We start from the raw sequence: 12,500 nt of genomic DNA on the forward strand, positions 1-12,500 counted from the left end.
TCACCGAAACTCGTTCCCAAACATTTTAACTCGAGGCTCGGGGTACGAAATCTATTGTCTACGACCTATATGACCGCCGCGCGAATTAACAAATTGATGTCAGTTTTTCATGTGTCTGTCCTGTTATTACGTGGAATGCCGAAGGCATCCACGTCTTAAAACCGGGCTGGAATCTTTTTTTTGTTGGTAGTCGCAAATGTGCATACCCCACGGATATTGAATTAATCTCCGATCGGGTGGACTGATTTATATTCCCTACGGTATTACCAAACTTCTCTGCCCCGAGGAGAACTCCTATACTTCCCAAGCCATAACGATTTTCTCTGCTAGCGCGTTAGACCACTCGGCTACCGTGACACACTTCCGTCAGTATGGTGAAAGCAAACATTTATAATAGAATCTTTCCGCCCGCCATGATTGTTTCAGTATTGAACTATTCGATAAAGTGGATAGATGCTTTTTCTTTGAGAAAGGTAAGCTTTAAAGGTAAGGAGAATTTTCTACGTTATTTCTAGATCTTGCTTCGTACTTGTGTGTTCCACTGTGAACATTATTATTTTGCATACAACGAATACTTCATTAGAAGCATTTTGCATAGAACGAATACGTACTCCAATATTTCTTGGGAACCAGTTTGTTTGCCGTTTTGACGTAGAAAGAAAATAAGAAAATAGCTTTGAACGGCCAAACAAGATAAAAAATGAAATCAAGTTTAAAAAAAACGAATTAGCTATCGCCGTCACGGGGACTTCGCAGCCGTCCCCCATCCAAGTACTAACCTCATTCGGAGGAGCCTAACTTCAGCTGACACTTGGACTAGCAGCAACGATTGTGATCTTTATGCTAAATTCGCACATAGATCTTGTCGAACTTTATAACACTTGAAAGAAAAAAAAACGCACTAACAAAAACCATGTGTTATGCCGTCATTTTGTCACAGATGTATCCTTTGTTTCGTGAGTTGTCAGTAAACACGCAAGGTATAACTTGATCACAGGCGGCCGCTAAAATCGATGTCACTTCCGATTTTGCGATTTTACTTGTATGACCAAAAGTACGATAGAAAAATTGAACTCTGATGGAACGTAACAAAAATCTCCCGAAATGTTTTTCACTTCCTAAAAGTTCCTTCTGCTCTCCTTAAAAACTACATATTAATATTTATTTACTTTTTCGTCAATATTTGTTTTGCATAAAGCAGGCTAGCAAAATCTGTACCTTGCTTTGTTCGCATTTTTGAGCGTTAAAATAGAATTTTTGGGCGTATGTTCCTAACAGCAAAAGTCGCATATTTTAACGTCCCCCATCCAGATACTAACCCCGCTGGAAAGGGAAAGAAAACTTTAGTAACATTGGTCTTGGAAAGGTGTCAGAAGCTCAGAGTACACGCTTAAAGCTTGTGGTGAAAAAGAAGTTGTAAATGATCAACATATCGGCTTTGAAGCCAAAGGTTTCTCGATTTCCTGTTATTTTCTTCAATCGTTCTGGGCTTAGTATTTTACTGAACCACATGTCTTCTTAGAGGGTATATAGCAAAGATGTCTACCATGGCACCGTAATGATTTACGATACCAAACAATGTCGTGTACTATTAGAGCTACACATTGTGCAAGGACTTGAATCTCCTGGAAAAAACAAAACGCCGCTCAGTTGACAGTTATGGAAAAAACACTGTCAAGTTACTGCACTACCACACGCAATGCGTTCTTACTTTAAAAAATATCCCGTATCTACTCAATTCTACCCCCCCCCACCTCCAGACTAAAAATCCCGTTTCCCCACAATTTTTTTACCTAATTATCCCGTATCCTGATCGCTTCTCGGGCTTTTGGCTAAGATTAGTTTCTTGGCCAAGGACTACGGTCAAGTACTATTGTACAACGTACGGTACTTTTTCAGTGCCGTAAGGGGCAGGCACAGAACAGTTTCGGCTGTTTGTCTGTTCTCTCGAAAACGATGACAAGGGTTTTTTGGGTTTTTTGTTCAGCTCGAGTGTAGAATCAGGACGAACTGTTGTAGTTTCTGATAACTATTTACTACTTGTAGCTTTTGTTGAATTTTGAATCGATGATAGAGAGAGTTTTGGCGATCTCAATCCGGACTGGACTACTGGATTTAAGGATTTTTCTTAACGAGATTTCAAGTTATTGTGGAACGTTTGGTACCAAGTTACTGAAATCAAGATTATGGAATTGTAAAATTAGAACTTTGGACTGGACTATACAACACGCAATTACGGAATTTTTGAGCATTGAGAGAAATAGAGCACGGATGTTGTCTTCTTGTCTTCGCCACGGCAAATTAATACAGTTTGCAAGGAACTAAACCAGGATTACAGAACCAGACGTCGATTACAGGGCCCGGTTGTTCGAAAGCCAATTACCTTAATCCAGGATTAGCGTAAACTTTTGTTTCATGTTTTCAACTTTTTGGTAACAGTTTCCTTTGCTTATTTTTGTTTTTCAAGATTGACTTCTTCTAATGTAAAGTTTTTCTGAATATCAGCCTTGAACAGCATTTGGGAGTACAGGATAAAACTCGTTTTGAAACCCAGTTTCTGAACAACTGGCCCAGGATGATAAGTTGTTGAACTGTGATTTGTAATAAGTTTTTCGGATGATTTAAGGCTGATCCTGTAATTTTTGGATGAAAGGAGTTAACGAAGCAAGTAAAACTGTAAGATTTGAATTAAGTCTCCTTCCAAAAAATAAATAAATAAAAGATCCCGTATCCTGATAACCTGCTAATAGGGCTTCGTTGTTTGCATTTGCAAATTTAGTAACATTAGTAATGAGTTTTTACAACAAAAAACTTTAATTTATATTACAGATGTATCTTTCTAGTAATCTTTCGCCATTTTCCGAAGTCTACCTGTACTTGAAGTTCACTGTAACTGGACAATTTGTGTTAACTGTTTGCGCATTCCACGGATACGCCCTTGTAGGCGTCTTGTTGATCATGAATTGCGTCATAACATTGCCAAAGTAGCTATCGATTCACGAGGCGATAGCCGAGTGGATCCGCAGACTACTTTGACAATGTTATGACGAAATTCATTGTCAATAACAGGACAGACGCATGAAAAACTGACATCAATTTGTTTTTTACAATAACAAAAAGGCAGAGGGGTCAAAATTAAGTCAAAACACGAGAAGAAAGCGAGACAAAAATGCAAGAAACTTCAATCTGACGCGAGCAATATCGCGTCATTATCGCATAAATTATAAATTTATGTGTCTGTCCGCTTATTGACAATAACGAGAAGCTCCGAAAAGCTTACACTGGGTTGCCTGTGGTACGCGTTACACAAAGAACTGCAGCGTTCCAGTTAATTTTTTCAAGTGGGGCGTCATTTGAGGGGTCACCCACATGTCACTCTAGCAGAGGCCCTTTGGCTCACACGTTTACTTATTGTGTAATGTCCTGTCCCATTTTAAGGTCTTTTAGTCTTTTAAGCTTTCGTAATAAATTTAGTTTAAAGATAACAAAACACGCTCTTGAGTAAAATTCACTCGTTTCTTCTTTAAATAAATAGTCGGCAAAAAACTAACTGCAAATTGCTCTGACGGACGTTTTCCAGCATGTCTAGCAGTTGGACTAAGCAAACGTTTATTGCACATACAAGAAAGGACTAAAGGTGTTGTTTCCGCTTCATAATGTGACGGTCTAATCTGATGCCAGGTCAAAACATTGTTTGGCTTTGCGTTTGCACCAGAAAAAGGCAAGCCAAGAGACAGATGAAGAAAAAAAATAACATTGTTTATATTTAACTATGAATCGAATACTCATTGAAAGATCTTAAAAACACGAACATTTTTGCAGTCTCTAACGTTTTGTCAAAAGGAAGAAATTGATCACATGCTAGGCAACCGTAAAGGTGAACGTGATCACCCTCTGTCAACTGAATGAACTACGGGAAAGAATGTTTCAGAGTAGGTCAGCGTACGTTTTAGCGAAGAAACTTCCGTCGTTAGTTAATTTTGTTGTAATATTTAACTGAATATTTAGATTTCTTCTGTCGGGTCAGGAAGCCTTCTTTGTCGGGTTCCTGAGAAACGTATCTATTTTGACTTCAGGGTGAACTATTTACACAATCGAGAGGTTGAGTAGTAGCCTGCGAACGCAGACGTATTTCCGGCGGACGTTTCTCTCCCCGGAAAAGTAGCTACTTTTCGTAATTGAAAATCTAAACATCTATGAGATACAAAAACAGACTTGCGAATTACCGCAAATCACAATGCTGACAAGCACAAAAGCGAAGAAATGGTTAAGTAAATATGAAGTTTGTTACTATCTGAATGTATTTGGGTCAGAGTGTTAAAAAAGGGATATACTGTCACGCAAATTATGTAATTTCATGACACTCAAAATTCGCAAGAAGCGCGAGTTTCATGTGCACAATCTTCGCACTAGGAAGTCGCAGCAATAAAATTGGATTAACCAGGAAGTTATAAGAATATTGTTGGCTTCCCAAATAAATTTCATCTTGCACTACAATGACAAAATCATTTGTCAGAGAAATAAAACTCCTTTCTCGTGTATCACATTTCAACGCACGTATGCAAATTTCTTAACTCATTTTCAACGCGATTCCCGGGAAAAATACATAGTAATAGCAAAAATATTATTTCTCGTCAAGTGTTGCATCTTTTATGTTCAAATAACAGCTAAAAATAAAGATTTTTTAACGATCTATCCGTCGGCTTCCTGGGAGCCTACTCTCCAGAGAGTAAAGGAACTTCCGACGTTAAATAAGGTGTACCTTTACCTTTACCTGGATATTTTTTTCATAATTTAATATTATCTGTCAAAATTTGCAAAACAGTCAAATCATAAAAATAGCACCGCACGGGACAAATTTAGTCGCATTACCTCTTCGTCGAATTCTAATGCTTAACACAGGAATTTTTAGTTATTGTGAAAATCTTTCTATATTTGTTAGCAATCATCCTTTCAAATTTCAGAGAAAGCGACCGGTCTGCGAATATTTTACGAGTTTCTTTCAATGGGATGTCAAAAGGAGAAGTGGATGTTATTTGCATAATCGGGCAAGTTGCGCGTGTGACCCGTTATAAATCTTTTTTCACAAAATGTTCCCGAATCGTCAAGTATCACCAGAGAAGAAACGAAAATCATTCTAAAAGCTTATTTTACGCAAAAAGTAGGTTCTGGAGGTAATTTTAAGTGTGGAAATCAAGTTTACAGCAGATGACAAATACAAATTTACGAGCCATGGTATATTCAATTAAGTTAACAGTAACACAACAGAAAGGAGTCGCTTACCTTATATTTTGACACGAAAATGCTTTACTATTGCCATAAAAACTATCCAGTTAAGCTCGCATATTACACATGATGAATTCATAAAAGCCACCATTTTCCAGCGAAATGCTTTTTGAAACAAACAACATATGTGCTATAAGAGGCAAAAAACCCTTCCTATTTCATTTAATACGTGCGTGAAGACAAGAAAAAAAAATCAATCGTGTCAAATTACACTCCGTGTCAAAAACGCAACACGGTAAATAAATTTCCCACGAGTGTTTAGCATCAAACCCTTCACTGAAAAACCCTTTACTTGAATTATCAAGCAAAAAATGGGCAACAAGCTTTCTTTCAAATAATTTGTGACTAACAGGAATTTGTGAAATTTCCAATTGTTAGCAGAAGACTGTGCAGAATTGAGTACAGATCCAAGTCTCTGTTTTGTTAAACCCATAAGTTACTAGAGAATTTTCCATTTGATTTCAGCGTTGTACAAAACACCACACTCTTACAATATTAGAACTACATCTCACAGTTGATTACGGCTCGACGGGCGACAGACTGTTGTCGAAGTCCATTACTCGTCGCTTTTAAGATTCCAGATTTTTTTTTCAGCGCCTTTCTTGTTCAGTATCCAATTGACTTTCCATTATTAAGCTCCATAAGGGTATATTTTGCTTAAAAATCCACTAAAACGCCATTCGCGTTACATGACTTTCGACGCCATTGCCGGTTACGTTGATCATTCTACTGTGTCCACCAGAGAAATCTACGCATTTCCCACTACCCTCTCGATCCTAAGACAATACGCGCAGAAGGCTCTATGCATAAAGACACCACTTAGCAGGGGAGAGACAGGCAAGACTTTTACCGACACGGAAAATAAAAAAAATCATAATAATCTACCCATTTTCCGACTGGTTTGCCATAGGCAACCCAGTAATAAAAATGAGCCAATGAGCGCTCGAGAATTTTTGCAGGTGAAGTTAACGGGCTCGGGCAGGTAAACAAGTGCAGTAAACGGCAGTGCGGCCGAGCGGTTAGGACGCCTGCCTTGAGATCAGGAGTTCCCAAGTTCAAGACCCGTTCTATACACTCGATGAAATTTGTTCCTTGTAGTCCCTAGTTCAACTTCTCAGCTGCACTTGTAAATAGCTAACTGGTTTGCTTCGATTCCGGCCAGTTGCGATTCTTAACCGTTGTTGTTGTTGTTGTTGTTCTGGTTTGTCGTTTCGTTAAATGTGTTTCATTGGCCCTGAAAAGCCCCTATGGGGAGCGGTCAATTAAGAATTGCATTGCATTGCATTGTAAGCGTCACGTAAAGGTGAGGTGAACGGGTCCAGGAACAGCCGTCAAGATACCGTCACACGCTCCAGACCTTGATAGCAAAATAACACAAACAGCGATGATAAATATTGTGCGTTGGAATACAATGTTTATCACCGGTGTTTGTGTTATTTTCTTAATCAAGCTACGATGGCCTAAGAACAAGAGTTTACACGATATTGTTAGCAAAAGTTTTCGTCATGTCTTGGTCTGAGTCCCTCCCAGGGGTTTCGGGGAACAATGGAACATGGCTAATTTGAACTGGGGAACTGAGGGAACAATGACAAAAATTCCTAGGGAACAAGGGTACATAAATAATTGTAGGGATCAAAATGCTGGGAACAATTTAGAAAGTAAATCCAGGAACAGGGGGACACAAGCAAATGTTTAAAGGAAAGAAGGACCTTCTGGGAGGGACTCTTGTTTCTGTGTTGCCAACATAAAATGAATGACAGCAGTGAACTTGATTATTATGGGCGCCCATGACTAGAAGCGAACAACTTCCATACTAAGCCTATGTCACGGCATTTTTACAAACCGATCTATTTTTAAACGAATGGGGTAGGTTCTAAAGAAACTGTGGTGCTGCGTCTGTGGAAAGTAGTATACAGAAATTTGGTTTTATCAACGGAGTTGATAATGCAAATTGACCACCGTGCAGAAATTCTAAAAGCTGACGTTTCGAGCGTTAGCCTTCTAAACCTAGTTTTGGCGAAAATGAGAGTGGCTAAACGGAAAGCTAAGTTGCTGCTAAGTGCGCTCTGGCTAACGCTCGAAACGTCAGCTTTTAGAATCTCTGCTCCGTGGCAATTTACATTATCAACTCCGTTGATAAAACCAAATTTTCGATCCATTTTTAGACTACCCTTATCCCTCGGAAAAGAAAGTTCCGGTCCGGTGACGCAATGACGCCAAGTTAGTTTCTTGTGATTGGTCATCGGGGTCCCACGGGAGTCTCATTCGCGGGAAATTCAATCTAAAAATAAATCGGTCTGTGAAAACGCCGTGACAGGAATACTGCGCTGTTGTTCGCTCCTTCTCGTGGTTTCCTGATTATTAAGATAACTTTGCGATAATGAACGCCATTTTTGCAAAACTTGGCGCGTTTTCTTTGAAAAGAAAGCTTGTTAGGCCATCCCCGAGGGTCCCAATGGGGTGGTGGCATTTACGGTTATCGGCTAAAATTTTGGCTCTTTTACGGCTATCGGTTAATTTTTTTCAGTTACGGTTAACAAAAAAATTATAAATCAATTTCTTTTGTTTCAAAGAGTTAAATATTAATAAACCTGTATTTTTTGTATCTTTAAGCAAAATAAAGGTCTTGGGATCATCTCTGGATGAAATAAGTTATTTGATAGATCATACTTTTAAGTATTTCACTTCTAATACTATTTTACCCGTAGAAATGTCAACGGTTACTTTTACAAATCTAGGGAACAGTTTCTTTTACGGTTAACTTTTTTTCACCCCATTTACGACTAACGGTTAAAATTTTTCAATTTTTACGGCTATCGACTAAATTTTTGGACGTTTTACGCCTATCGGTTAACCCCATTAAGACCCTCATCCCCGTTTTTTTCTCCGTTTCGCGTCGTCCGACCGACCCAAATTTTGTGCATTTTCCAAAAAAAAAAAAAAAAAGTTAACGACGTTTCTAAGCCATTTTTATGTCGCACAGGAGTTTCGGTGGTTGATCCTTTTTCCCACGCTGTCTTAATTTTGCCACAACATCCGCCAACTTTTCCGCCATATTGATTTTGGATTCACGTCTTGTTGTTTTCCTGGCTCCACAGCTAAGATGCCGGGGTACCAGGCCTCCGATTCCGAGAATGCTTATGATTTTTTTTTTAGGTTTTTTTTTTTTCAATCCGACCGACCGACCCAATATCAGGAAACTCATTCGACGGTAAACAAAAAAAAAAAAGGGGATGGCCTTACCTTAAGCCGTGCACAGGAGCCCATCGACTCCTAGCCATTATCAGTGTTTGAATTGCGCAGGTGATAGCCTTATAATAATTGATGATGGCCGGCCAATCTGTGCGCTGCATGAAAATACCTTTATTGTAACTTTTTACTCTCTCAAGAGAAGTTGTTCTAAATCTGTGGCTGCCAGGCACAAATTGAGCAAATTCAAACAAGTTCCTTTGGCTGTTTGCCCAAACGCAGATTTTGGACTGGCGTTTGCTCTGAGGACACACTGGAAATTTGTTAAATGTCACCTTGTCGGATGGAAAATTGAAAGAAAACAGAGGTCAACCGAGAGGTACATTATAGCATCATAGGTACATCATATTGTAGGTACATATAGCTTTTGCTTAAAAAAATTAGTGCATTTTACAGTCTCATCATAATTCGTATTTTTGTTTCTCCTGAGTGATAATTAACTTTGAAATAGAATGTGATTATTCCAATAGAAAATGAATAATCCGGCACTTTATAACATTTGGCATTTTAGTATTCTGAGTGAACAACTGGTGGTTAATCCGCTCATTGTTACATTCTTCCTCAAAGTTGTTTTTCTCCATACAGCGTTTTTTTTTTTTTTTTTTTGGTGATGTTTCTACAACGGAAAAATACAAATACGAAACAGTTTCACTCGTATCTGTATCGTAGAAATGCTTCACGTTTTTGGCTGTTCTTGCTCGCTTATCATCTACATTAAAAGGCCTAACGACGAAAATGAAGACTTTTGAAATCGGTTTCAAAATGTGGAGACCCAGTTTGAAACCGCATCGTTTTCAAGTAAAACGTTTCAGAGGCCAAAAAGAACCCGGCTTCGAAACACGATGACGTCAGAAGACCGAAAGAATTGTCTAATCAGTTGTAGCAGGTGAAAACCGGCACGAAAGCTCCGGTGTAGATGAAAAAGATTTTCCTTTGTTTTCCCTCATATGAAAATGAAGAATATCCGGCTGGTAACACATTACTTTGGAGAGGCCTCTGTATTCGCATAGTATAAACTTGGCCCGCAAACACGATGCATAATGTTCCAATAAAGAAACTGTGGAGAAGGTCTTGGCCTGTTTCAACAGTTTTTTGGCCGAATGCAGAGCTTTTCTGAGGCCTATGGCAAAAGGTGTCGTATCTTGGCTCCCTCGATAAAAAGCTAAGTATAGAAAATAATCATGGTTTCCTGTTGATCTGCGCGTGACACTGTATTGTCAGTTTCACGAAATGGAAGTGTCAAAAAATGCTGATTTTTGGACAAGATTTCTCCCGTCTGGCTTCGTGTTTCAATCAAGCCAAATTTAACGGACAAAGAGGAAAGCATTGAATATATGATTAGCAAACATACCCCGTGGTATAAATATTCGGTTTCTAGTTTCGTCAACAATTCTCAAAATAGACCATTAATATTTAAATTCGTATAAAATATTATGCATTCAGTAAATGCTCTGGGTCGGAGGCGCATCTGATTTTCGAACAGAAGTACCGATAAGGACATTCAGAAGAAAAGCATAGAGTATTTAAATAGAGTCTACAAGCATTTCTGTTTGAGAAAAACCTGTGATTGTCCGGCTGTAAAAAAGCACGTTTAACATTTGCTCTTGGCAGCCACCGTAGCGCTCTGCTTTTGGAGGTGATCAGTCCAAACAAGTTGACATCATTTTAGCATACAGCTTGAAAAGCTCGAAGTCGACTCCGTTTTAGGTTTCTCAGCCGTTTTATATTCATTGAATTTTTTAAAGCAAGCGTCCATGAATTTTGCAGCTGGTGGAAAGAAGATTAAAATAGGTGTGTTTAAGCAATTTGGCAATACACTCCTATAAAATGTGCTCGTGATTTGCAAAAAAAATTGTTATCGCTGCTAATCGGATCTTCGCTTTCAAACATCAGACGAGTAAAAACAAGGTCAGAAAATAAACTCATACAAATTTAAGCTCGAACCTGAAAGTGAAGTCCAGAAAACGGAAATAAATTAGCATAACAAGAACCTGTCATTTTTTGACAGCTGCAACGTCAAGTTGGGTTACTTATTGTTCAGGAATAGTGCAATGTAAATTCTTTTTTTTCGGCGTACGAAGCAAGTCAGTCTCGGTCGTTGCGTTTGAACTGCCAGACATTTCGACAGACATTTGAGGCGAAGGAAAACCGCAAAATGTAAACACTTGGAAGGGATTGACATCCAGACGAAATGATATTAAAGAAAGCTGCGGGGAACACAACAAATTATTCGGATTCAGCGAAAGAAATTTATGAATGCATTTATTGCTAGTTGAAGCGGAAAAAAAAGAGTGAAAAATGGCTATTACATCAAGGGTATTTCAATGTCTTGTGTACAGTTTGATAATTTATAGCTTCTCTTGCGATAAATTCACTGAAATCGCCGGCGAAGATCCCAGCGGACGAAACATAACAGAACGTGACGGGAACAAGGGAACTATTCTGAATTTAGACGAAGCCAAGCAGGAGATCAGCGATGCACGGAGCTTTCGCTTTGAACGACTTGAAAGCAAATTCGAGCGATGGAGATCGAACAAGGGCAAAACGGAATCTTCTAAACCTGTCGACGACGAGGACGATCGACTGGACGAAGACACAGAATCCAGCGGTGATTTGATGAATTCGCTCCAGGGTGATGCAGCTTCTCCGGCTGACGAAAAATATGATCAAAATATCTACTCGTCACAGCTGAAATTAAACAGTTCTGCCTCACATGCGCTTGACAGAACCTCGTCATCAAATAGTGACTTGGTTGTTGAGTCGACTCTTTCAAGCGCCGAGTCCATTTTGATCGGAACTGTGGTGTCTCCTCGAGGGGCGAATTTCACTCGTTCTGTAACGTCCGCTGCCATAATTACGACGCCTCCACTACCAAGGACTTCTGTATCAAGTATCAATGTACCTGGAACAGTCGATATCGCAACGGTTACTACGTCAACATCAAGCGAAGAAATCTATTTTCGAACAAATACAACCATATCCGCAACTCGCGATATTATTATTTCAAGATCAACGAATGTCTTCTTCGTAAATGGCTCTTCAAGCCCTACTTCGCGCCCAACAGTGCTGAGTACAATGCAATCGACGAAATTTGAAGGAACCACAAAAGAGGGACACGATGTGCAAAGTCAACAAGATCCTTCGCCGAAGTCAAAACAGAAGAATACTTTATTTGGTTTTGTAACAATTGAAATTCTTGTCGCCCTTCTCGCTGGCGCAGCGTGTACCGTTATATTGCTGATATTCCTTGTTTATCGCTTTAAAAAGCGCAACGAAGGAAGCTATGAGCTCCAGGAAACGCTAATGTTGAAACCGGGAGCCAGTGCTGAAGAGAAAGAAGTTTTCGTTTGAATTAGTAATGTTTATTCCATGTAATCCCTTTTTAGGAAGATTGTGTTGAGGGCGTTAAATTTTTGTTTGCAGTGGGAATTGTCATTGCTTTGCAAGAGCGGATCGCGAAAGATAAGAATAGCAGGTGATATACCCGCCGATTTGGCACAGAAAATACTCGAAATCTCTTTGTGTCAGCTTACAGCGTTGTCCGGCGAGGAGACAGATGTCTTTCTTTTGATTGATGTCTCTCTCTATTTCATGCGTGACTGAAATTTTTTAGACGGCGATGATGTGGCTCACTTGGATCACAGCAACAGCTCAAAGAGATTTCAACAGGTATCACGAGAATCTGAAATGACCAAGTCTTCGAGCAGATAAGTAACCGCTCAGGGAAAATGGAAAAATATGTTAATTTCATCGTTGATATGTTAGGTGTTTGAACGTTTTATTTGTCTTCTTGAGAGTTGAAACAGAAATTAACAATTCACTTTAAGTAAAAGACGTAAAATGTATTTTTGAGTCGACTAAACGATAATTACGTCTTCCGCGACCGATTTTTTAACCAAGGCTTTTCTAATGTAACGACGTAACAGAAATTTCCCATATTTGCATGCAGATAAAAACATTTGAGG

General features: G+C 39.1%; 2 protein-coding genes across 3 annotated transcripts in view; both read left to right on the top strand.

The window, feature by feature from the left end:
• The first annotated feature begins 8,647 nt into the window (after positions 1–8,647).
• Positions 8,648–12,500, top strand: part of LOC138003897 (uncharacterized) — a 24,157-nt gene continuing 20,304 nt past the window's right edge. Inside the window, exon 1 of one of the 2 annotated variants that reach the window (XM_068850203.1) lies at positions 8,648–8,889. The gene's annotated coding sequence lies outside the window, so the exon portion shown is untranslated. The remainder of the gene's footprint in view (positions 8,890–12,500) is intronic. The other variant, XM_068850204.1, reaches the window with a different exon arrangement.
• LOC138003880 (uncharacterized) overlaps positions 10,578–12,500 on the top strand; it is a 3,648-nt gene continuing 1,725 nt past the window's right edge. The window contains exon 1 of the mRNA XM_068850160.1: positions 10,578–12,500. This exon is cut by the window's right edge and continues 1,725 nt beyond it. Within this exon, the coding sequence (XP_068706261.1) occupies positions 10,834–11,886 (1,053 nt within the window). The 5' untranslated portion in view covers positions 10,578–10,833 and the 3' untranslated portion in view covers positions 11,887–12,500.

Source organism: Montipora foliosa, chromosome 5 (genome assembly GCF_036669935.1).
Source record: "Montipora foliosa isolate CH-2021 chromosome 5, ASM3666993v2, whole genome shotgun sequence".
In the NCBI taxonomy this organism is placed as follows: Eukaryota; Metazoa; Cnidaria; class Anthozoa; order Scleractinia; family Acroporidae; genus Montipora; species Montipora foliosa.